General features: G+C 49.9%; 2 protein-coding genes across 6 annotated transcripts in view; both read right to left on the reverse strand.

The window, feature by feature from the left end:
- The window catches only part of LOC103189521 (beta-1,4 N-acetylgalactosaminyltransferase 1), a 13,951-nt gene extending 1,036 nt beyond the window's left edge, over positions 1-12,915 (reverse strand). Inside the window, exons 1-10 of one of the 4 annotated variants that reach the window (XM_042344397.1) lie at positions 12,870-12,915; positions 6,620-6,823; positions 5,762-5,920; positions 5,440-5,546; positions 5,119-5,156; positions 4,581-4,761; positions 2,005-2,097; positions 1,484-1,671; positions 509-649; positions 1-153 (exon numbers count right to left, since the gene is read on the reverse strand). The exon at positions 1-153 is cut by the window's left edge and continues 85 nt beyond it. In XM_042344397.1, coding sequence (XP_042200331.1) covers positions 1-153; positions 509-649; positions 1,484-1,671; positions 2,005-2,097; positions 4,581-4,761; positions 5,119-5,156; positions 5,440-5,546; positions 5,762-5,920; positions 6,620-6,822 — 1,263 coding nt within the window. In that variant the 5' untranslated portion in view covers position 6,823; positions 12,870-12,915. Of the gene's footprint in view, positions 154-508; positions 650-1,483; positions 1,672-2,004; positions 2,098-4,580; positions 4,762-5,118; positions 5,157-5,439; positions 5,547-5,761; positions 5,921-6,619; positions 6,824-6,977; positions 7,001-7,551; positions 7,582-10,408; positions 10,758-12,869 lie in introns of those variants that run through there. The other 3 variants (XM_042344395.1, XM_042344396.1, XM_042344398.1) reach the window with 3 other exon arrangements.
- A 2,879-nt stretch (positions 12,916-15,794) lies between these two features.
- On the reverse strand, positions 15,795-23,459 carry LOC103189519 (beta-1,4 N-acetylgalactosaminyltransferase 1). 2 transcript variants are annotated; one of them, XM_042344301.1, is made up of 12 exons: positions 23,386-23,459; positions 22,641-22,692; positions 21,524-21,739; positions 21,051-21,227; positions 20,438-20,544; positions 20,149-20,186; positions 19,467-19,647; positions 19,119-19,211; positions 18,098-18,285; positions 17,627-17,767; positions 16,864-17,101; positions 15,795-16,204 (listed from the first exon to the last, which is right to left on the reverse strand). In XM_042344301.1, exons 3-12 carry the CDS (start codon positions 21,736-21,738, stop codon positions 15,987-15,989), a joined length of 1,596 nt encoding a protein of 531 aa, XP_042200235.1. In that variant the 5' UTR covers position 21,739; positions 22,641-22,692; positions 23,386-23,459; the 3' UTR covers positions 15,795-15,986. The 2 variants fall into 2 exon arrangements, with proteins under 2 accessions (XP_042200235.1, XP_042200236.1); XM_042344302.1 differs by lacking the exons at positions 22,641-22,692; positions 23,386-23,459 and adding an exon at positions 22,193-22,198.
- Between the last annotated feature and the right edge of the window lie 2,892 nt (positions 23,460-26,351).

Consider the following 26,351-nt stretch of genomic DNA (forward strand, 5'->3'; position numbering starts at 1 on the left):
GTCAGCGACCACACAGTTGGGGAAACCCTCCAGGGTGTGATAGTAACCTTTCCTGATCTCCAGACAATCGCCTTCCTTTCCTCCGGCCTCGACGCTCAGCTGGTGTCGGTAGGTGGCTGTGAATCTGGTCACCTCCCGCACTGAGCCCCCCACCTACAGAGAAACACAGGATCAGCCCTCTCGCTCGCTCTCTCTCCCTGGTGGGGAGATGTGCCCTCCGTTACCGGCAGCTGCTCGACCCTCCTGCCTTCTCTTCCTTTCCCCCCCACTTCAATGCCAGAAGATGTGATGAGGGGCTGTGTCGAATGCCAGGATTATTGTGTGCAAAGTATTTATAATCCTCAAGTTCCACATATAAATCCAATGAATAATCCTCACGTCAGATACAGTGCCTTTCCCCTTCTCGAGCCCGGTTCAAAGTGCTTCACAGGATTTACCACAACGTGCAGTGACTGTGTGTTTTGTGGGCGAGACGCGGCGTGGCGAAGGTTCGAGAGATCGCACTCACCATGTCCAGGGTTGTTCTCTCTAAAACGTCCACCATTTTCTCGATCTTGGTGTCTCCGGTGAAGATAAAATCATCGTCGACCCAGAGAAGATACTTGGTCTTCGTCTGGGAAACGGCCAGGTTCCTGCCAGCAAACCAACCCTACAGACACAACAACAACAACAACACAGCACAGTCAACAACAACAACAACTACAGACACAACAACAACAACAACACAGCACAGTCAACAACAACAACAACAACTACAGACACAACAACAACAACACAGCACAGTCAACAACAACAACAACTACAGACACAACAACAACAACAACAATACAGCACAGTCAACAACAACAACAACTACAGACACAACAACAACACAGTACAATCAACAACTACAGACACAACAACAACAAAGTACAGTCAACAACTACAGACACAACAACACAGTACAGTCAACAACTACAGACACAACAACAACACAGTACAGTCAACAACTACAGACACAACAACAACACAGTACAGTCAACAACAACTACAGACACAACAACAACAACCACACAGTACAGTCAACAACAATAACTTGCATTTACACAGCGCCTGTCACTCACGCGGGTAAAGTCCCAGAGCCATTGACACTGGTGCTCATCAGCCAGTGGATGGTCCCCAGTTAGCCCTTAGGGTTGGATCTCGAAGCCCAAGTCCTGATTGGAGTCCAGAACCTCGTTAGGTCCATTAATTGAGACACAAAACAAAACCCAACACACTCCTTCCTTTACACATAGGTTGAGCGCCAAGCAGTGACAGGGAACATAGGAACAGGAGGCCATTCAGCCCCTCGAGCCTGTTCCATGTTTCTATTTAAGATTTGTACCTCAACTCCAATTACCCACCATTGCCCCCATAATCCCTTGATCCCCTGACCTGATAAACCTCTCTCCAAAGTTCTCCTCCTGCCTCACACCTGCAAATATCTAAACGAGGGACTTACCTTTCTAAACGGCATGATGTAATGCTCGATGAAAGCTCCCTGGATCTTCTCTGGTTTATCGCTGTCGTCAGCCACGATGATGGTGACGTCGGGGTAATATTTCCTGACGCTGTCGATCATCTCCCTCAGCTTCCCATACCTCAGGAACGTCTTGGTGGCTATGGTGACCAGCGCACTGATGTTATAGCCTGAGGCACAGGGGGAAGAGTTAGCGACACACAATAATAATCCTTGCACTTGTTACGGCGCCTTTTCATGTCATCGAGAGGTCTCAAAGCGCTTCAGGGGACACATTGTAAAGTGGAGTGACTGTGTGTTTTGTGGGTGTGAGCGGGTTGGAGAGGTAGGGAGGTGCCAGGGAGCAGAGAGATTCGAAAGTGAGAGCGAGGATTTTGAATTTGATCCGTTCTGCAAACAGGGAGCCAGTGGAGGGGTGAGATATAAAGAGAGAGAGAGAGTTCACACCACACCACACAAACCCCCGATAGTCTGGTTTGGAGCCCCCGCTGTTGGGCACCCACCTGACTGGCTCTTGACGTCGTAAAGTTTGGGGATGAGTGGGTGACGGATTTTCACAGTAAACTGTGCCCTGTGTCCGTCAGTCTCGAATTGCACTGAAAGCACAAAACCAGCAATTAATCCATCCATCTCGCAGCGTAGTAGTTAAAGCCCTCGCCTCGCAAGCGAGAGGACCTGGTCAGGGCGAAATGTTGGCAAGTTTCCTTACTCCGCACACACGCCTCTGTTTACCAGTAGGAACCCGGTCATTAGTCGATTGACCATCGCTTTCTGGCGGTAATAATCCCTTCAAAAAAAAATATATAAGAATAAGGTGATGACTCCATCCATGGCTGTTTGTGGGACACCGCTGTGCGCAACTGGCTGCTGTGTTTCACCCACAAAATACACACTGTGAGGTGCTTCAAGATGTCTCAAGGATGTGATAAGGCACGATATCAAATGCAAGGTTTATTATTATTATTATTACATCCATCTCCGGATTCCCTCGTTCCCCACAACAAGTTCTTTGTACTCAGCGAAAGGCAAACTACGCGGTTACACTCCAGCAGGAGGAGTTCACTCTGTGCTCCTCCCAAGCCGTGGCTCTCACCAACCTGAACTAATTAGGTGAACAGGGTGCGTCCCTCCGGGGGAGAGACACAGACAGACAGACAGACAGACAGACAGACAGACAGACAGACAGACAGACAGACAGACAGACAGACAGACAGACAGACAGACAGACAGACAGACAGACAGACAGACAGACAGACAGACAGACAGACAGAGCACATTCCATTCCAACAATCTCTCTGGGGTTTCCAGGTGTGGGGGGGATGTGGGGATTTCTCAGTCGGGTTTGGAGACTCTTAAGCAACGGTGACGGGTTTCCGTGTGTGTCAGACACCCGGCCGGTCACGGTGACGGGTTTCCGTGTGTGTCAGACACCCGACCGGTCACGGTGACGGGTTTCCGTGCGTGTGTGTGTGTCAGACACCCGGCCGGTCACGGTGATGAATTTCCGTGTGTGTCAGACACCCGGCCGGTCACGGTGACGGGTTTCCGTGCGTGTGTGTGTGTCAGACACCCGGCCGGTCACGGTGACGGGTTTCCGTGTGTGTCAGACACCCGGCTGGTCACGGTGATGGGTTTCCGTGCGTTTCAGACACCCGGCTGGCAATCAAAAAATACTCTGACTTCCTCCACTCTAAAATTCATTTTGCAAGTGGAAATTGTCTGACACCCGAGGCCGAGGGACCGTGTCGTGCAACCAAACCAGTTGCTCTGAAGCTGCCGACTTCCTGTTTCGTGTGAAACTGCTAAAGCCACAAACACAAAGAGTTTAATTGTGGAAACAAGTTCAGCGATCATCGTAATAATCTTTATATTTGACACAGCCAGTTGGGGTGCGGGGGGGGATTGTCAGCCAAGACACACACACAGAGAGAAAGAGAGACAAAAACTCTGGTCTCTTTTCCAATATCGACACGGGATCTTTAGCGTTCGCCTGAACAGAGCGCAGTGAGGTCTCCCCAGAGCTGCAGAGTACAGGACCATCCGAGTCCCGAGTCCTAACATGGGGCTGAAACCCACAATTCTCTGATTCACAGGTGGCAATAACAGTGTCTGAGTCAGGCCCCAAACAAACATCACTGAAGATGTGAACAAATCCCAACAAGTTGGTGTTTGGATTCCACAAAAATCCCCAAATGACGATTCAACATAAACTATGTTTAATCATTGTGGAGCTCAGTGGTTACAGCCCTCGCCTCACAAGCAAGAGGACTTGGATTTGATTCCTGGGCAGGTCGGGGCAAAACATTAGGCAAGTTTTCTTACTACACACACACACACACACACACACACAGATGCCTCTGTTTATCTGCAGTAAGTAGGAACTCAGCTATTAGTAGGTTGGCAGATCGCTTTCCAGGGCTAATAATCCCTTTAAAAAAACACGTGGACCCTCAATCTACTGTTTGTGGGGACGTCGCTGTGTGCAATCGGTTGCCGTGTTTCACCCACAAAATATACAGTCACTACACTTCACAGCATATTCTGTGAAGGGCTTTGAGACGTCTCGAAGACGTGATGAGGCGCTGTATCAAATAGTAGGATTATTATAATTATAACCCACAACCGGTGATGAAGGAGCTCCAGCCCAAACCGTCCTTTGGGACCTTGAATAATTCCTCCCAAGCCTCTGGGTGAAGAGCCTGGATTGTTGTAACTCGTCCTGACAATTACCTAATTGCAGATCACTCACATTTTACACAGAGAGAAACACTCTTTACCCTCCCGTTAACGATCTCCCAGCCACAGAATCAGCGCTATCTCATCAAGCTTTCAGCTCGTTTAAGGGGAGTTCTGAGAGACATCCCCACCAGCCAGTCCCCAAACACACACCTTACACCAGCAGACAACAACAATAATCCTGGCATTTGACCCAGCGCCTTATCAACGTCTTCCAGACGTCTCAAAGCGCTTCACGGGATACACTGTACGTCTTCCCGACGTGAACGTTGCCGTGTAAGTGTAATGTACTGCCGTTATTGTTGCTGTTGTTTGGGATGTGATCACTGTTATCATTACCCACCGGTGTCGGCCGTGTTGGGGTGGAAGACCGTGTTGGTGTAGGTGAGGAATTGCAGTTGACGGTTCAGGTTGTCCAGTTGGGAGCTGGACAGAGACAGGTGTGTCCCACCTTCGCCTTCGACCTTTACCCCCGCAACCTCCGCCGCCACATCAAAGCTCCCCAATTCTGCCTTCACGTCCACCTGTGGAACAGAGGACATCAGTTGGAGCTCAATGTGAGCGAACGGAGAAAGAGAAAGAGGAGCTTCTGACTCTTTTCGACAATGTCCGACAGGATCTTTGACATCCGTTCAACAGACGGAACTCGGTTTAACATTTCATCCGAAGAGTGGAGTCTCGGACAAAGTAGCTCCCACGACATACTTCACACGACATACAGTGAATTGACTGACTATTTTGTGGATGAAACGCAGCAGCCAATTGCACACAATTGCAGACTGAACCTTTTTATTTATATATATATATATATACACACACACGCATATATATATATATAGACACACACACATTCATCCCCAAAACATCTTCAAACATCTCACCTTGTAAAGTTCCTGTGGTGGGGCTTTCAGTCTTAAACCTGAGTAAAACAAGAGAAAAAAGAAATTGAAAGCTTGTAAATCCCTGACATTAATAATATTAATAATAATCCTTCCGATTTGATACAGCGCCTCATCACATCTTTGGGATGTCTCAAAGCGCTTCACAGGATACACTGTAGATTTTCTGGGCGAAACGTGGCGCAGAGTAATGTCCCACCCCGTTCCCTCATTCTCTCCCTACTTACTTAATTCTGGACAGTATGAAGCATAGGTTGGCAAGAGCCAAGGCTTTGGGCTGATGTACAGGTGACAAACTCTGACCTGGCAGTAAGATGGTTTTCATGGGTCGCACCTCGACCCCTTGAGTGGGGAACTCCAGCGGAGAGTTGGCTTTGGCTACTATCAGCTCGTCCACAGGAGATTTAGTCCTGAGTCAAACACGGGACCAAAAAAATACCGTTAATCTTTTCCTCCACTGGAAATGAAGAACTCACTGAAGCCACATGTAAACAGGGAAAGAGCGAGGGAGGGAGGGAGGGAGGGAGGGAGGGAGGGAAGGAGGGAGGGAGGGAATTAAATAAGGGTTTGAATAAAATCAATCGGCAGCATTGGCCCTCCCTCCACATCTGTCAAGAGGTTTTACCTCTGGAGGAAGAGCTTGTACTCCCGCTCTCTCCTCTGCTCCACATCTTCCCGCTCCGATGCGCTGAAGGCTTCGCGGAGCTGAGGGGGCGAGTTCTTAACAAAGAGACTCTTCAGCGAGGCGTCTGGCTCACACCGGCAGTCAGCACCCGACAGCAACCTGCCAGAGAAGCCACATCAGCACCTTATAGTCACAACATCATTCAGCCCAACGTGTCCGCAGTGACCCAGGACCCCGCTGGCCTGGATCATCCATCGACAGGACCTGGAAGAGCCACCCGTCACTGGGGGCAGGGAATCCTCCCCCTCAGCTCCTGTTCACCCTGCAGCCAAAGCACCCACACACCAACCACCCACCCACCCAACCAACCAACCAACAGGGAGGGTGGTCCTAGCTGGACAAGCAGCGGGAAAGCTTGGCCAGAAAGCGCTCTCCCTTACTCTCTGTCTCTCAATGGCCGAGCTATGTGTGGATTTAGCTGGTTAGACTCCAGCAGTTACCCCCAACCCACACTCTGGGCTCCCCCCCACCCACACTGGCGAACCTGCACCTAATACTCTCTGGTAATTTGGTAAGCAGGGGGCGTCTCTCCAGGGAAAGAGAGAGAGAAAGTGAGAGAGAGAGAGAGAGAGAGAGAGAGAGAATTCCATTCCAACAATCTCTCTCTGGGGTTCCCAGGTGTGGGTGGGATGTGGGGAATTCTCAGTAGGGTTTGGAGACTCTTAGGCAACGGTGATGGGTTTCCGTCAGACACCCACCCACCCACCCACCCACCCGGCCGACCAACAAAATAATAAAATAATAAAGTTGTATTGCATCGAGTTGTAAAACAAGAGGAAGCAGCAATGATGGACTGACCGAACCACTGACTCTTTCCTGCTGTAAGCGATGTGCTTGTATTTGTCTTGACTGTCCGACAGATCCTCCTCCAGGTGAGTGCTGTGACTACCGCTGCTTTGGTACCTGATGTCCACAGTTTTCCCGGGAAGCAGGTAACTCAGGATAAACAGACACAGAACCACAACCACAACGGTGCAAGTCAGTGTCTTCACCAAACGCATTCTGCAAAGGAAGAAAGGAAAACCATGTGTTTCCTTTTCACAAAAATAGAATAATAACCGCGGTGAGAACGAGGAGGATTTGCATGAAATCCGGAATTAGAATTTCACAGCCCTGAAGTCTCGATTGATAATAATAATAATATAATAAACCTTACATTTGACACAGCGCCTTATCACGTCTTCGAGAGGTCTCAAAGCCCTTCACAGAATATACTGTAAAGTGAATTGACTATTTCTTGGGCAACACCCAGCACAGGCAGAATGGAGAAAGAGAGTGAGAGAGAGCGAGCGAGAGAGCAGCAAATGGGGTTACAGTAAAGAGGTCTGGTGGGCGAGCCTCAGCACAGACACGATGGAGAGAGAGAGCGAGCGAGAGAGCAGGAAATGGGGTTACAGTAAAGAGCTCCAATGGGGGAGCCCCAGCACAGACACGATGGGGAAATGTATTTTACCCAGTGAATAATCCACATTTTAGACTCTTTTCCTCTTTTAATCATCATCTGGTCACGCGAGCTGATCTAAACGAGATCATTTCCACCCACACGGTCCTTAAATGTAAGATCACGTAGAATAGTTTCATAGAATCTTACGGCACAGAAGGAGGCCATTCGGCCCATCGGGCCTTTGAAAGAGCCACCAACTAGTCCCACTCTCTCCCCCTCCGTTACCCCCAAAGCCCTGCACGTTGTTCCTTTTCACATCCCTATCCCATTCCCTTTTGAAACTTACTATTGAATCTGCTTCCGCCACCCGCCTCTCAGGCAGCGAGTTCCAGCCCGTAACGAGCCTCTGGTTTAAAAAAAAGTTTCTCCTCCACCTGTTCTCCCCTCTGGTTCTTTTGCCAATGATCTTAAATCTATTTATATTAAACTGATAGAATGGAGGGAGGGAGGGAGGCGAGTTGAACTTCAAGCTGTTAAGTCCTCCAGTGAAGCTTAGAGAAGGTTTTTCTATCGAAACAAAGAAAAAAAAGTTCTAACGCGTGGTTTGTGTTAGTTCTGTGCAGCGTTGTTGATATCAGATCATATCTGAATTCTGAATAACATGTAACCAAACCAGTTATTGTGTAACCCGAAGTAAGTCGTTAACATTATCAGTGGGGATGGTTGTGTGGAGCCAGATACGGTTATCTCACACTGGGGACAGGAAATCCTTACCCCCGATGCATACTCTGGGCTCCCCCCCCTCCCTTCCCCCCCGCCCCCCCCACCCCCAAGCCTTGTGGACAGTGAACAGTTCTCTTTTCTCTGTAGTTGTTTCAATCATCACCTCATGTCTACCGACCATACAGCGGGTTTTACATGGAGTCAGTGCGGAGCTGTCTGGGGAGTGAGCCAGGCATTTGTTTCACTTCTGCCTCCGCCCGACCCTGTGCCTCGCTCCCCCTTCCCCCTCCCACACCCCCCACCCCAGTTGGTTACTGACTCATAGCGCAGCTGTCACATGCCTTGGATTCCACAGCTCCCAGTGAGTTCAGACAGAATGGGTTTGCTCTCACCCTGAGGCCACTGACATTGTGGTGTCCCCTGTAGCTCAGTGGTCAGAGCCCTCGCCTCCTTCCTCCCCACACGCACCGCCACCCCCCCCCCACACACACACACACACGCACACACCTCCACACACACGCCGGAGCTTCCCAGCAGTCAGTAGGAACCCGCTTGTTATTCGATTGGAAGATGACTTTCCGGAGGTAATAATCTCTTTAAATTAAATAAATGCATAATAATAATTTAGTCGCTCAATCCACAGCTGTTTGTGGGGACGCTGCTGTGCGCAATCGGCTGCCGCGTTTCGCCCACAAAATGCACAGTCATTGCACTTTACAGTATATCCTGTGAAGCGCTTTGAGACGCTGTATCTCGTACACAGTGCCCCTACGCAGGGCAGAGGACCAGAGAGCTGGACAATGGTGGAGCACAACATTGAGCAGGTGGAGGGGAGTGGGGGGGTGGGCGGAGGGTGAGGCTTGTGATGGAAGAGGAAGATCTTCAGTTGGGACCTGAAGATGGGGAAGGAGGGGGCGAAGCGGTGGGGGATAGAAAGCACCAACGGTGGAAGGGAGGGCACGAGGGACAAGTCTAGCGGAAGCCGCAGGTGGTGAGTTGTGTAACTTACAGGTAATTTCTTTAAATAATATGTAACTTATATGCTTTATAAGTTATATATTATTTATAACTTAGGTAGAACAGCTACAATAAAAGCTTTATCCCCCTCATGAAATTAAGAATCGTATGTTATTGGCCTTCAGATCAACCTTATCGCTCCTCATATCGTTATCGCTGATAAATCACACTATTTTGAAGCACAAAATCCGAATGATGTATTGTGTGGACGAAACGCAGCAGCCGATTGCACACAGCAGCGTCCCCACAAACAGTCACGGATTGAGCGACCAAATTATTATTATGCATTTATTTAATTCAGTGGTTTCCCCCAATCGACTAACTGCCAGGTCCCTACTTACTGCCTGATAAACAGGGGAGTGTGGAGTAAGGAATCTGGCCTGAGGTTTCACGGCCCGGGAATCCAAACCGGTTCCTCTCGCTCGCGAGGAGTACTCTCTAACTACTAAACTGAGGTTGAACCTACAAGGCACTGTTTATAAATAACTAAGGTATGAGAATAATTCTTAACCCGGTGCCTGGTGGCTCTCAACTCAAGGGGAACATTGCAGCCCTTTTCAGCACAGAATTTATGTTAGAAAGATCCAACATGAACACAAATCATTGTTGCAGCAAATTGAACAGCCACAAACCACAACAACAACAACAACAATACATGACTCGTGGAGTCCTGTGGCTCAGTGGTTAGAGCACTCGCTTTGCAAGCGAGAGAGTTCAATTCCAGGCAGAGGGCGAAACCTTGGGCAAGTTTCCTTACTCCACACAGAGCCTAATAATAATCCTCCAAAACCAAAACAATAATAAATTGGTCATTTTCAATCTACGACTGTTTGTGGGACATTGCTGTGCGCAATTGGCTGCCGCGTTCGCCCACAAATATACAGTCAATTCACTTTACAGTGTGTTCTGTGAAGCGCTTTGGGACGTCCTCCCGACGTGAACAGCGCTGTATCAAATACAAGGATTATTATTATTATTATTATTATTATGACATTTACACAGTGTCTCGCACATCAGGAGGAATGTCCCAGCGCCTTGTACCGGACCCCGTTTAGTGTGTCCCACGTCAAGAGCACCATTTGTGGGGACGTCGCTGGTGCGCAATTGGCTGCTGTGTTTCGCCCACAAAATATACAGTTAATTCACTTGGCAGTGTATCCTGTGAAGCGCTTTGGGACGTCTCGAAGTCGCGATGAGGCAACGGACCGAAAGCAAAGGATTATTATCATCATTATCCTTATTAAATGTCGAAACAGAAACAGAAGCAATCGTACCTCTGAGAGAGAGAGAGTGAGAGAGAGAGAGGGGGGGAGTGAGAGAGAGAGAGAAAGAGAGAGTGTGAGAGAGAGAGAGAAAGTGAATTCCATTGCGTCGTTTATCCACGACAGTTGTAAACCATTCCCAGACGTAGATAAACCGTAGATCAACACAATATTTACTTTACTCGCCCTTCTGTGTCTCACCTTCAGGACAGGACGGGACGGGACGGGACAGGAGAGGCCAAGAGAGGGAAGGGTTCCACAGGAGGGTTTTCCTGGACCTCACTGTGAGCAGATTCCAAGGCACTGGAGCAATGTGGTAGAGATTTGGTAACTTCCTGCTTTAAGGTTACATCGACAACCCCAGAATCCAAAGATGTCCACAGGTCCCACCACCACTCCCCGCGGCCGCACAGCCGCCAAACAGCAGCGGATGGGATGCACTTCGCCTCCAAAGCGCACAGTTCGGGCTCTCACTTGACGGTAAAATCCTGGTTCACCCCTTAAAGATTCCACAGCACTAACTCAGAGAGAGAGAGAGAGACAGAGAGAGACAGAGAGAGAGAGAGAGATGATCCTCTTTCTTACTCTCTCTCTCTCTCTCTCTTTCTCTCGCAGTGTCCTTATCCCCATCCGAATAAAACCGGTCAGTGGCTCCGCAGTCGGTTGTGAGGAGTTGTTCCCCCAAACGCAGTTGATTGACCCGTTTTCACCCACAAAACACACACTGCACCGCAGCTCTGTGACTGCGACTGTGTCGCCTCTCAACATGAAAGACGTTGCGTCGGGTGTCAGGTTTGCTATTAACTGGTGTGGCCGCTCAGGGAACCTGGAACAAGGTCCGGGGCTGAGCTCTGGGGCTGAAGGTCGGTCTCCAGACGGCGACCGAAATGTCTCCAGCGCTCAAAGGGTTAAACCCCCACATTGACCACATTGCCCGAACCTGTCGTTTAAGAACATAAACTAATAAAAAAATTTGGATGACTTCAAAGCACCGACTGTTGGCGAGCGACTCGCTGCCGGGTTTCGCCCAGAAAACGCACAGTCACTACACTTCACCGCGTATCCTTTGAGACGTGGCGAAGAAGCGATGGAGGTCAACCGCCAAAGGATTATTGTTATCATCATTATTATTATCGTCATCGTTGTCGGACTCCCTTGAGTTCAGAAGGTTGATTGCTCTGTTTCAAATCAGAAAGGGATTCGATAGGGGCAGCTCCAGAGGAACTATTTCCCCGGAGGGAGTGGAACACAGAACAATGGACATTATCTGTTAAGAATTGGAGCCGGGCCACGCGGCAGAGAAATCAGGAGCACCTCCATCCGCACGGAGGGAAATGGGAAAACGGAACTCGTCCCCCAAAAGGGCTGTGGATTCTGTCCGGATCCATCCACACGGTGCAGTCTGGGGTGGAGAGAGGGTTGTCAGGTCAGGGGATTGAGGGTTACGGGGCGAAGGCGGGTAATTCGGAGTTGAGGTGCAGATCAGCCGCGGTCTAATAGAACGGCTGAATGGCCTCCTCCTGTTTCTAGTTATGTTCAAAAAATCAGAACCAGCATATGACTCAACAGTCAGAAACTTAGGAAGTTTTGCCAATTATGTTTGTTGGCCTCCAATCCCCTATACACTCACATTCCCCCCCCCCAACCCACACACCCAGAGTACTCCTCCACACACACCCGCACAAACACACTCCGAGCACCACCCCCCACACACACACCCAGAGCACCCCCCCACACACACACCCAGAGCACCCCCCCCCACACACACCCAGAGCACCCCCCCCCCCACACACACAGAGCACCCCCCCACCCACACACCCAGAGCACCGCCCACACACACCCAGAGTACCCCCCACCCACACACAACCAGAGCACCCCACCCCCACACACAACCAGAGCACCGCCCACCCACACACACCCAGAGCACCCCCCCCACACACACCCAGAGCACAACCCCACCCACACACACCCAGAGCACCGCACACACACCCAGAGCACTCCCCCACCCACACACACCCAGAGCACCCCCCCACCCACACACAACCAGAGCACCCCACCCCCACACACAACCAGAGCACCCCACACACACACACACCCAGAGCACCCCACCCCCACACACACACCCAGAGCACCCCACCCCCACACACACACCCAGAGCACCCCACCCCCCCACACACACACCCAGAGCACCCCACCCCCCCACACACAACCAGAGCACCCCACCCCCACACACCCAGAGTACTCCTCCACACACACCCGCACAAACACACTCCGAGCACCACCCCCCACACACCCAGAGCATCCCCCCCCCCCACACACACCCAGAGCACACCACCCCCACACACACTCACACTACCCCGCCTCCCACCCCACACACACCCAGAGCACACCACCCCCACACACACTCACACCTACCCCCGCCTCCCATGCACACACCCAGAGCACCCCCCACCCCCACCACACATCACACTCACATCTACACCCCCCCACACACAGACACTCAGAGCACACTCCCACACACCCAGAGCACTCCCCACGCCACACACGCACCCAGAGCACCCCCCCTCGCCCCAACACACTCACACACACAGCCATCCTACACACTCAGATTCCCACCCCCCACCTTTCACACACATGTTCACCCTACACACCCTTCACACACCTGTCTTAGACCTCTGTTCCTCCTCATTCTGTGCGGAGAGCACATTAGTGTCTTGTGAGCGTGTGAGTGAGTGAGTGAGTGAGTGCATGTGTGTGAGTTAAGTCCTGTGAGACGTCCTTCCAACATGAAAGGCTCTGTCATTATAATGTTTTATAATATTTCCCGTAGTTCAGTGGTTAATACACTCACCTCAAAGGAAAGAGGACCTGGTTTCAATTTCTGGGCAGGGCGAAACCTTGGGCAGGTTTCATTACTCCACCCACAAGACACACACACATACCCCTCTGTTTACAGCAGTAAGTAGGAACCCAGTTGTCAGTTGACTGGTGGATCGCTTTTCCGGGGATAATAATCCCTTCAAAAATAAAGAAATAAACAAATAATAACTTTGTGGGACGCTGCTGTGCGCGATTGACTGCCACGTTTTGACCACAAGATATACCGTCACTTTCCTTCTTACAGTATAACCTGTGAACGGCTTTGAGACATCTCGAAGATGTGATGAAGAGCTGCATCAAATGCCAGGATTATTATCATTATTATTTTATGCTTTTATGCTGTCCATCCCTCAAATATCCCTTCAGTAATAATACCTGAAGCATGAATTGCATAATAGCAGGAATATCCCCTCGGCTGGTGCTGTGTTTGGTCCATTCCTGTTCTGTCGAATTACTTCTCCTTCACATTTTTCTAACTTGATAGCCTTCCTATTATATTTCTGGGTAACGATGAACAGATAAATAAAGAGAGAGAGAGAGAGTGAGAGAGAGAGAGAGAGAGAGAGTGAGAGAGAGCATCGTTTACAAATGGCTTTTTATGTGAAAGACCCTGAGGTGCACAAATCGCCTTCTCAGTGATAAGGAACTGCACCAAATCGGAGGATTATCATTATTATTATTATCATTAATGAATTCCTGAAATCGCCCCTTTAAAACTCGAAACCTGTGTCCTCTTGTTCTGCTGTCGCGCGGCATCGGAGAGCAATGATCTGGGTTTACTTTCTCTATCCCATTCACAATGTCACCCACCTCCCTAGGTCCTCGCTCACCTCCGAATCGTCTTCTCTCAAGACTGAACAGCCCTGGTTTCTCACAAAGTCCTGTCTGCCGTCCCCCACCCCCCCCACTCCATGGCCGTTGCTGTGCTCAGATTGGCTGCCGCCATGGCCTACAAAACCACAGTCGCTGCACTTGACAGTAAAATCCTGTGAAGCGCTTTGAGACGCTGTATCAAATATAAGGATCATTAAACACATCCTCCCACTCACCCCCCCACCCACCCACCCCCCCACCCACCCCCCCACCCACCCCGCCACACACACACACACATACACCACACCTGCTCCCCCCCAACACACCCACCAAACCTACCCACCTCCATCCACCCTTCCCCACAGCCCCACCCACTCCCACACCCCATCACAAACACACCACCCACCACCCTTGTGTGCACACACATCTCCACTCACACACTCACTCTCTCTCACACACTCACAGATACAATAATGCACGGGGCTATTAAAACGAAATGAGCGGCATTTAATCTGCATTAGTTGAACCCCCCACTCAGTAACGCTGCCTCCCTCCCCAACTAGAAGCTTTGTCAGATCCCACACCCCGTGCGGAGTTCCACAACATTTCTAATTCACAGCCACATTTCGCAAACCCCCCCCCCACACCCCCACTCTCCTTAGGATGTCTCGGCTTAAGTCTAAGTCGCCGAAGGATTAAACTAAGGATTGGTTTCTGGGTAACATGGATCCCATGTCAGTCAGAGAGAAGATACAAAGTGCTGTTTGAGGAAGAGCTCAGCTGTAGTGAAGGGGCCCCTCATGTGGTACTTTGACAAGGACTTTCTGGAAATCTAGTCCAGCAACGTCAAGTGGCTCATTACCAAACTGGGAGGTTCATTTACGTGAAGGTAATCTTCAGGATCAATTATTGTTATTATTATTGTTATTATTATTATTATTATTATTGGTTCTTTGGTTTTTCCAATTCAACTTCAATGAGTCGCCACTTAGTGGATTCTCTTCCCGTAGTGGTTACAGCCTTCGGCTCTCAAGCGAGAGGACCCGAGTTTGATTCCCGGGCGGGACAGACCGAAACCTTAGGCAAGTTTCCTTACTCCACACTCTGTGTACCTGGCAACCTGGTTGTTAGTCGACTGGCAGATCACTTTTCTGGGGGGTAATAATCCCTTCAAAATAAATAAAATAATTATTTGGTCAGTCACTCCAAGACTGTTTGTGGGACACTGATGTGCCCAATTGGCTGCTATGTTTTGCCAACAAAACATATAGTCAATTCACTGTACAGCACTGTGAGATGTCTCGAAGATGCGATAAGCTGCTATATCAAATGCACATATTATTATCGTTGTTGGGCTTAGTTCTCTTTTTGATATAGCATCCTATTAGGTAGTCAAAATGTCTCAAAGCATTTCACAGAGTTTTTACTGTGAAGTGTAGTGACTTTATATCCTGTTGCCTACTTTTGACTGAATTAAACTTCATTTGCCACTGATCAGCCCACCTGTTTGTTCTGTTGAGCTCCCCCTGTAAGATCCTGGCTGCCTTCAATTCCAGTTGAATGTCTGACACATATGGAAACCCAATACTTAAAGAGTATGCAAATCAGACATGAATTCCATCTACACTAGAGGGATATTTTAGGGATTTTTTAAAATTATTTTTAATGGGGTTGGGGGGAGCGGAGAGTTTATAGACACTTAGACTGACCCCAGAATTAGAGTAACGTTACTTTCAAACTTTCTAATGAATTACGGGGAGAGAATTGTGTATCAGATGCCCCAAGCCCTGCTCTCCCCTGTCCCCCACCCGGCAGCCAGAGAGAAAGCACGGTGGGTGGGGGTGGGTGGGGGGGTGGGGGAGCCAAGCATCACAATGTTAGTTAGCAGTCTCCGTGCTTCAGTTAAACCCAACTCTATAAGTCCTGCAAACTCAATGTCTGCTCGTCTCTGCTTCTGCAAGCGTTGAGGTGAAACACAACAGTCAACGGTTTGGAGTCTTGTTGTCTATAAAGGAAGGGCTGGTCTGGTCTGGGCTCTGGTCTGGTCTGGGCTCTGGTCTGGTCTGGGCTCTGGTCTGGGCTCTGGTCAGCCCTTCATCATGCATTGGAACCTGTTCTTCAGGTAAAACAGGCTGTGCTGGAGCCTGACATTGGCTGCTGAGGACTTGGGATAACGGAACTCGTTGTATGTCTTCTCCCTCTGGTCGGGTTGGGACCAGGGCAGCTTGATCTTCGGGGCGTGATCCACGGTCACGTGATGGCAAGAGGCCACGTGCAGCACCCCCAGCCCGTCGATGAAGAACTCTGGGGGAGGAGGAAACGCAGGTCACAGGGGACAATAACCCCAAGACTGTAGCGTTGGGGTTAGCGGACTCGCCTCGCAAGCGAGCGAGAGAACCTGGGTTCGATTAAGGGAGAAACCTTAGGCAAGTTTCTTACTCAACACATACTGACATAGACACACATACACACGCGCACATACACACACGCACACATACACAGACACACACTCAGACACACACTCAGACACAGACACACACACACACATGCGCATGTTTACCTACAGTAAGTAGGAACCCGCTCGTTAGTCAATCGGTGGATCACTTTCCGGAATCAATAAGCCCTCCAAAAAATAATAACGCTGCTGTGTGCAATTGTCTGCCGAGTTTCGCCCATGAAATACACGGTCACTACACTTTATAGAGTGTGCCTGTGAAGCGCTTTGAGACGTCTCGAAGACGGGATAAGGTACCGGGTCAAATACCAGAATTATTATTATAATAATAATGACCGTAATCGAACCCCCTCCCTCCACCGCCCCGGATAGAAGTACTGTGAATAATTCCAACCTCCCCCAATGAAACAATGCAATTGGAATGCTCCTCCCTCCTCGGGCACTGAAATTCCCCCCCGCGCCCCGCGCCACCCCTCCCCCCTTTCCCCCTTTCCCTCCCGATCCTCACCTGAATGAGCCACCCTGGTCAGGCGGGGGTCGAACCCCACTCTTTGCACCTGGTCGGTGCGAGCCAGGAAGAAGTTGACGACTCCATCGGTCACCACACAGTGTGGGAATCCCTCCAGCGTGTGGTAATAACCCGGCCACGTGTGCAGACAATCCCCCTCCTCGCCCCCCGGCTCCACGCTGATCTGGTGCCGGAATGTGGTGGTCATCCCCGTCTTCTCCCGCACGGCCCCCCCCACCTGCCGCACGAGGGGGCAACAGCAACACAGCGTCAGAATATCCCTAACGTGCTATATCTTAACTGGGAGACGCAGCCACAGATCAGTCCCGGTCTACAACAACAACAACAACATGCACGAACACAGCCCCCTTCATGAGAGGTAGGGTCCCAGAGCCCCTTGACAGAGTCTGACCCTGAGCTGGGGGGAGAGGGAGACCGTAAGTACGAACCATAAGGATTTCCCGCTGCTTGTCCAGCTTGGACCCCCCTCCCCGTTAGTTAGGGCTTTGGCTGCAGGGTTAACAGGAGCTGAGGCGGAGGATTCCCTGCCCCCAGTGACTGGTCGGACCCTGGGCTGATTGAGATGTTAACAAATTTCAAACAGAAATTGAAGTGATAATACGCTCAGAAATGAGAACGCCATTATTACCATTTGGTATCAGACACAGTCAGAAGGAGGAGAGAAAGGGGGAAAGAAAAAGAGAAGAGAACGAGAGAGAGAGAGAGAGAGAAGGGAATGAAAGAGGGAAAGGAAGCTCCTTACCAGATCCAAGGTGGTTCTCTCTAAAATATCGACCAGCTTGTCAATCCTGGTCTCCGTCGTGAAGATAAAATCATCATCAACCCACAGGAGGTATTTGGTTGTGACCTGGGAAATGGCCAAGTTACGTCCAGCAAACCAGCCCTGCACAAACCCGCAAAACACCCAGTCACTACACTTAACCTGTGAAGCACTTTGAGAGGTCTCAACCAGGTCATAAACAACAACAACAAGATTCCATTTATAGAGCGCCTTTCACGTCGGGAGGCGACGTGGAAGTCATAAGGTCATAATATGATTATTATTATTACCATTATTAGAAGAGTGCTCCAGGATGTCCTCCCGACCTGGAAGGTCCCGTAAAACCAGTTTGAGCGTCAAATTATTATATGATTGTTGACATTACCATAAAAAAAAACCCTTTCAGCCCCAGAGCCGAGTGTGAGAGCGACTGAGCCCAACCCTCCGGCTAACCTTGCCAAACGGCATGATGTAATGCTCGATGAAAGCTCCCTGGATCCTCTCTGGTTTATCGCTGTCGTCGGCCACGATGATGGTGACTTCGGGGTAATATTTCCTGACGCTGTCGATCATCTCCCTCAGCTTCCCATACCTCAGGAACGTCTTGGTGGCTATGGTGACCAGCGCACTGATGTTATAGCCTGAGGCACAGGGGGAAGAGTTGGGATCGAGTTCGAGATCCTCGTTCTCACCTTCAAATCCCTCCACATTCTGTGTGTGCGCGAGTGTGTGTGTGCGTTGGTGTGTGTGTGTGTGTTGGTGTGTGTGTAATGTGTGTGTTGCTGTTGGTGTGTGTGTGTGTTGGTGTGTGTGAGTATGTTGGTGTGTGTGTGTGTTGGTGTGTGTGTGTCTGTTGCTGTTGGTGTGTGTGTGTGTGTGTCTGTATGTGTGTGTATGTTATGATAATAATAATCCTTACGTTTGAAACAGTGCCTTATCATCTCTTCGAGACGTCTCAAAGCGCTTCACAGGATACACTGTAAAGTGAATTGACTGTGTGTTTTGTGGGCGAAACGCGGCAGCCGATTGCACACAGCAGTGTCCCCGCAAACAGCCGTGGGTTGAGTGTTTCGCCCAAAAAACATACAGTCAATTCACTTTACAGTCTATTCTGTGAAGCTCTTTGAGATGTTTAGAAGACATGAAAAGCGCTGTATCAAATGCAAGGATTATTATTATTAACTGGTGGTTTTTCAGGCAGTCTGTCGCCTCTTTCCCAAACTCCATCACAAAGTCCCTCCGCCTCGCTCCCTCTCTCCCTCCCCTCGATTAAGGTCTGTCTCAAAACCTTCCTCTTTTGACCAAGGTTTTGGTTCATCTTCTCTCCCTCCCCCTCTCCCTCCCTCCCTCCTACCCTCCCTCCCCACTCCCTCCCTCCCCGCAGTGTCAAGCACTTTGTGATGTCCTCTCGACATGGAAGGCGCAGTAAACCCCCCCACCACCCCATACCCCCTCCCCCCGCCCCCACCCTCACCTGATTGCTCCGCGGAGATGTAAAGCTTGGGGACAGAGACATGACGGATTTTGATGGTGAAAGAGGCTGAGTGTTCCTCACTGTCAAACTGCACTGTAACATCAAACACACACAGCGCTGAGACAGGAAAAACACACCCCAACACACACACACCCCAACACACACACACCCCAACACACACACCCCCCAACACACACACACACACACTCCAACACACACACATCCCACAACACACACAAACACACACACCAACGCACACAGCCCAACGCTCAACCTAACGCACACTGCACAGCCGAACCCACACACCAACACCCCCCTCCCGCCCCGTGTTGCCAGTCAGGTTCTCACCGGTGTCGGCCGTGTTGGGGTGGAAGACCGTGTTGGTGTAGGTGAGGAATTGCAGTTGACGGTTCAGGTTGTCCAGTTGGGAGCTGGACAGAGACAGGTGTGTCCCACCTTCGCCTTCGACCTTTACCCCCGCAACCTCCGCCGCCACATCCAGACAGCCCAGGGAGGCCGTCAGGTTGACCTGAGAATCGATATCGGGGTTTAATAACAACAACAACTTGCACATATATCTCCCCATCCACCCAGTGCAGCGTCTCAGAGCACTTAACAGTGGATGTGGGGGAGGAAGGACAGCTGGGGGTCAAACCGAAAGCCTAGATTGCCCCCTGGTTTAGTGAGTCTGAGGAAGAGCCCAATATTAGGGTTTTAATAAGCTCCCGTCGGGAGACACCAGGAGAAAGGAGTCCACAACCAACCCAACTGTCCCAACCCCGAAACCCACCCACACACTCACTGTCTGTCCATCTGAACATCCACCATCCCAACCCACCCAACTGACTGTCCATCTATCTGAAACCCCCCACCCCCCAACCCCTGCACCAAATCATACAACTGACCCATGGACTGCCCAAAACCATCCAGTGTCTTTCCGTCTGAATGAACGCACCCAAATGCAACCGTCCAAAACCCTCCCCACCCGCCCACACACACACACACACACACACCGTCCCGGGGGACTTACCCGGTACAGTTCCATGAATGGGGTTTGTAAGCTCAGACCTGCAAAGGAAGCCGCAGAGAATAGAGAGTGAACCTCGACAAGTCGGGGCTCAGAGTGAGCCTGCCCCAACCCCCAGATTTTGAGGTAAGTTACTGCTGACCCCAACAAAGCCCTGGGACCCCACCACCTGCCTGGAATTCTCAGCTGGGTTTGGAGACTTTAAAGCGACGGCGATGGGGTCTCAGGGTCCAGACACCCATCCACCCGCTGCCCCCTCCTCCCCTCAATAAATAAATCAATGGATCCTGACCTGGGATGACGATGGTTTTGAGTGGCCGCACTTCCACCCCCTGTGTAGGGTACCCCAGGGGGGCATTGGGTTTAGCGATGATCAGCACATCCGCAGGAGACTGGGACCTGCACAGAGAGAAGCCACAGGTCAGTCAGAGACTTGGACCATTTACTATAGACATAATCCTTGCATTATCAGGTGGTTGAGACGTCTCAAAGCGCTTCACTGGATATGCCAAAGCGTAGTGACTGTGTACTTTGTGGGCGAAACGCAGCAGCCAATTGCGCCCAGTGACGTCCACAAACAGTCATGGATTGAGTGACCAAATTATTATTATTTTTTTTGTTGGGAGGTGTTATTATCCACTATCAAGTGGGTTCCTACTGACTGCTGGTAAACAGTGTGTGTGTGTGGTGTGTGTGTATGATGTGTGTGTGGTGTGTATGGTGTGTATGGTGTGTGTGTGTGTGTGTGTGTGTGCACGGCGTAAGCAAACGTGCCTATGGTTTCACCCCAACCCGCCCGGGAACCCGGGTCCTCTCTCTCTTGCTTGCGAGTCGAGGGCTCTAACCCCTGAGCTACAGGACTCCACAACCTTCTGACTGAGCCGGGGTGACACGTGGGCACGAACCGCTGTAGGAAGCGCTGATACTCCTCCTGTCGCCTTCGCTTCACTGCCTCCAGTTCCTCGGGGTTGAAGACGTGTGTGAAGTGCCGCGCAGACACTCCACGGAAGAGACGGCCAGAGAAAGGCAGACTGACCACAGGCTCCTCTGGCTCACAGCGACACTCGTTCCTCGCCAGGAGCCTGAGGAGAGAGAGTGTGAGGGGCAGCGTGAGGGGCAGGGCGAGGGGCACGGCGAGGGGCAGGGTGAGGAGCAGGGCGAGAGGCAGGGCAAGGGGCAAGGCGAGGGGGATGGCAAGGGGCAGGGCAAAGGGGCAGGGCAAAGGGGAAGGGCGAGGGGCAGCCCGAGGGGTAGGGCGAGGGGCAGGGCGAGGGGCAGGGCGAGAGGGAGGGAATCGAACCCGGGTCCTCTCTCGCCTGTGAGGCGGGGGCTCTGACCCCTGAGCCACTGGACTATCCAAACAGAGACAGACACTCACCCAGCGACCGACCCCTTCACTTTGAAGGATATGTGCTCGTATTTGGCGGAAGGCGCCCACGGCTCGTGTTCTAGAAGGTTCCCGGGGACGGCCAGAGGTTTGTACTTCACGTCCACCACATGGTAAGGTCTCAGGGTCCAGGGGCAGAGGAAGAAAAGTGCCAGAGGGACAGTCACAGCCAACAGGCAGCACAGAACCTTCCGGAACTGACGCATTCTGCAGACGAGAGAGGTTAGAAATACCAGGTGCAATCGCTGGCACGATGTGGGGTGGGGGGTGGGTGTGGGGTGAGGGGTGGGGGTGGGTGGGGGTGGGTGGGGGGTGGAGCAGGCCGTGGTTGAAACGCAAAACCAATTCGAGAACAGCAAACAGCCGCGGGATCTTTAACGTCCGTCCACCTGGGCAGCCACTGCCTCAGATCGACATCTCCCCCCAAGGACGGCACCTCCAACAGTGCACCCCACCCCCAGCGCTGCATTGGAGTATCCGCTTAGACTTTGTACGATTCCAAGTCCCAACCCAGAGGCGGGAACCCAAGAGGTGAGACCTCTCTCCCCTGAGCCAGGCTGCCGCAAGACACAAATACAATGGTATTTAAGGAGATTTTTTAAGGGGGGGGGTACATCTCAGCACAGGACGCGAGCCGGCAATAATCTGCCTCTTACTCACTTCCTAAGCTGCAGGGTTTACGCAAATCATGAGGATTCCCCAAGACGGTCTCCCTCTCTCTGTATCTCTCTATCTGTCCATCTCTCTCTCTCTCTGTATCTCTCTATCTGTCCATCTCTCGATCTGTCCATCTCTCTCTCTCTCTCTCTCTGTCTCTCATGCGATGCACTGTCAATGCCAATGACACCCCCACACACCGCAGCACTCAAAATAAACCATCATTAATTAATTCAAGCTGTTTTGCAAATAACATTTGTGTGTGTGTGGTTGGGGGTGGGGAGAGGGGGGATGTTCCTATGTATAACCCCAGCCATATCTAATCCTGTTTTTTTGCGGGGGTGGGGGGGGGGAGGGAGAGACAGGCTATTTTCTCAGTCAGTCAGTAATAAATGACAGAAGGTTTTTCTTGACAGTGTCACAGTCAGGGATATAAAACACACAGACTCACCTTTTACTCTGATTCCCAGTCAGGAATAGTGCTTTGTCCTCTGATTGCTTTGCTGCAGTGGATGAGGATGGTTCAGGGACAACAGCACACACACAAAAAAAGGAGATGGAGTGGGGGGGTGGGAGGGGGAGAAAGGAAAATAAATCTCTCTCTTTTTATATAAAAAAATCCTTCTCTCTCCTGTGTTTTCACGTCTTATTCCTCAATAAAATCTCAAGGCACTGATCACAATAGGACTCTCTACTGTTTTATGAGAAGGTCGCAGCCCAGAGAAGAGCATTTTCCTTTTCCTCCTCTCTTTCTCTCCTCCTCTCCTCTCTCTCACTCACACTCTCTCTCTCTCCCTCTCACCTCCTCTCCTTTTCCATTTATTTCTAACGTGCAATAGACAGAAAAGACTGCCCTATTCTAGAAAATATTATTATTATTATAAAACCTTGCAACGTATTTTTTTTAAGATTAAAAATATATCTCTCCATCTATATGTATATAGAGATATATATATAACCGGCTGTAAGGCTGTCAAAATAGCCTATTTTTTGGCAAATAAAAGGCTTTGCAGAAAGATTTCAATTTAATTCAATGTTTCCAGCAAATTTCCTATTATATCCCATTAGAATATTTGCACACATTAAACACCCACACAACATATATACACACACACACATAAGATACACACATACACACAAGATACGCACATAAACACACACACACGATACACCCACATTTATATTTTCATAATTACATCTGAATGAATGAACTGAGATAACAGATGTGGTCCCCAGTTCCCAGCCCTTTCCATCCTTCTGCTTAATGCAAAATCATGACGTTTCTCTCTCCACTCCTCCTTTCCCTCTCTCCTCCCCCCTTCTTTTTCTACCTCTCCCTCTCTCTCTCTCTCTCTTCCCCTTTTTCTTCTTCCCTCCCCTCCACCTCTCCCCTTCCCCTTCTCTCTCTCTCTCTTTGTTTACATGTTAATATTTAACAGGGGACACGTCTCAAACAACAACAGCGCTCCTCATGCAGAGTATAGCGTCCCAGAGCGCTTGACAGTGGCGGAGAGGAAGGTCTTCAGGGGTGACCTGAAGATGGGGAAGGAAGGGGGCAAGGCGGCGAGGGAGAGACAGAGGGAGAGTGTGACAGAGTTTCGGGGCTGTAGTGGCTGAAAGCACGGCCATCGATGGAAATATTTCAGATGTTACTCACAATCCGTCACGACCGAGAAACCCTGACCCTTGGGTTTGGCACAAAAGAGATTTGTTATAATCAAAGGCGCTCAGTGTGTAACTGCGTTCTATTGTACTGTGCAGTGTGGGTTAGGTCAGACTCCGTGACAGACATCCAGACCAATACAGCATCATCTCAATCTCTCTGCCCCACTCATGGGCCTCAATAAGGAAGTCACTGTTTTATCGACAATCTGTGTACAGGTCTGATACGATTTTGTAGAATCACAGACAGCACAGAGGGAGGCCATTCGGCCCATTGAGTCTCCCCCAACTCTCAGAGCGTGCCGTCCATTGTATCCCACTGCCCTGCCTTATCCCCATTCCCCCTTCAAGCCTCTCTCCCTCTCTTCTCCTGGCCAATGATCCCCGAAATGATATTGGTCGCTCACTCCATGGCTGCTGGGACACAGTGCTTCACTCAAAAACACACAGTCACGACACTTTACAGTATATTCTGTGAAGCGCTTTGAGACGTCTATAAGGCCCTATATCAAATGCAAGGAATGTGGCTACTACTATTATTATTATAATACCAAATACAAGAATTATTATTCCAACCTGGATAACACAAGCCCTTGGTTTTTTTTTCACTCCGACCTTCTTCCTTCCCCTCTTCCAGCCTTCCTCTCCTCTCCTCTCCTCTCCTCTCCTCTCCTCTCCTCTCCTCTCCTCTCCTCTCCTCTCCTCTCCTCTCCTCTCCTCTCCTCTCCTCTCCTCTTCTCCCCCCATCATTGGTTTCAACAACTTTGTAATTATCTGCAGTGATTTCCATGTTGCAGTTACTAAGTTAGGGGTCACTGTGCTGCTCTGTTTATATGCAGATTCGCTCTGCGTAATGCTTTTGGGCTCCCTGTATTTCCATATCAAAGGGTTTCTCTGTAAATCAATCGGATGTTCTGACACCCAAACCGTCTCTGAGACATATGGCGAGAGCTTTGATTCCACAACTCACGTCACTCAAACCATCTGCCTCTTCTTTGGAAAATCAAGCTCACATTTTTGTTTTTTTTTGTGCATCTACAGCATATAATAATAATATTATTAATAATAGCAATAATAATATTAATAATAATGATCCTCGCATTTGATTATCGCATCTTCGAGACGTCTCAAAGCTTTGCACAGGATGTTCACTGTAAAGAGAATTGGCTGCGTATTTTGTGGGCGAAAGTTGTTTTTAGGTCAGGGTATCCAAGGATATGGAGCAAAGGCGGGTGATTGGAGTTGAGGCGGGTGATCGGAGTTGAGGCGGGTGATCGGAGTTTAGGCATGATCTAATAGAATGGTGGAACAGGCTCGAGGGGCTGAATGGCCTCCTCCTACTCCTATGATCCTATAAGCAAATGCTGGGCTGCTTCAGAAACATTGCCTACCAGCTGACAGCCAGCCAGCCAGCTCTGTCTCTATTATGTGGCATACAGTCTCCTCTGCACTCCCAATCCCTTTCAGAGAACAGGGATAATACAGGACTATTTACAGGAAAGAAACGGTTTATGTGCATATAAACCAGCTGCAGGGTGTGGACACCTGCTGTTCTCCCTTTTACATCATTCTATTGTGACCATAATATGACAAATAGAACTAAGATGCCAATAAAAACAACAATCGCAAGATGGGACAATATTCTGTAATAAATCCCGATTTGGTCCCTCATTTCATGGCTGTTTATGGGATATCGCTGTGTGCGATTGGCTGCCGCGTTTCACCTAAAAATACACAGTCACTCCATTTCACAGTAAATCCCGTGAAGCGCTTTGAGGCGTCATTCCGACGTGTTAAACCTGTGGAGGGATTATTAACCCCTGAAAGCGATCCATCAATTGACTAACGACTAACTTATTGTTAGTCAAACAGAAGCATGTGTGTGGCATAAGGAAATGTGGCTACGGTTTTACCCTGGCTGGGAATCAAACCCAGATCCTCTCGCTTGCGAGGTGAGTGCTCTATCCAATACGCTACAGGACTCCATACGTCTTTGCTGCTAAAATTTGTGGAATCTTTCCTGTTTTTTTTGATCAGTGTTTGTGCATTGACGGAGATGTGTGGGAGGGGCTGGAGGCTGCCCAAGGTCAACCCCGACTGATATTAAATTTATGAAAGCAAGAAGCAGATGTCTTTGTAAAGGAATATTGGATATCAATTATTAACCATGACTCGAGGATGAATAATTTAAAGTATAAATAAGTTGTAGCATTATTGTTGGCAAAAAAAATCAACTCACCCTGAGAATATTAAAAATTGTGTCATATTTATCCTCCCTGTTTTAATGACAGCAAACTTTTGCTCAGTTTACTTATTTGAAGTTAGTTGTGGGGAACAGAGGATGGCAATGCTCATTTTCATTATGTCCTGGGAAGGGAATGGAAGGACAGAGTGCTAGAATGAAGAAATGGGCCAATTGGCTTGTGAGGAATGTAACTCCCTCTCTCTTTGTCAGTAGGTCCTTCACCCCCCCCCCGCCCCCACAGTTTGGAACTCCATC

Source organism: Callorhinchus milii, unplaced genomic scaffold (genome assembly GCF_018977255.1).
Source record: "Callorhinchus milii isolate IMCB2004 unplaced genomic scaffold, IMCB_Cmil_1.0 Scaffold27, whole genome shotgun sequence".
Classification (NCBI taxonomy): Eukaryota; Metazoa; Chordata; class Chondrichthyes; order Chimaeriformes; family Callorhinchidae; genus Callorhinchus; species Callorhinchus milii.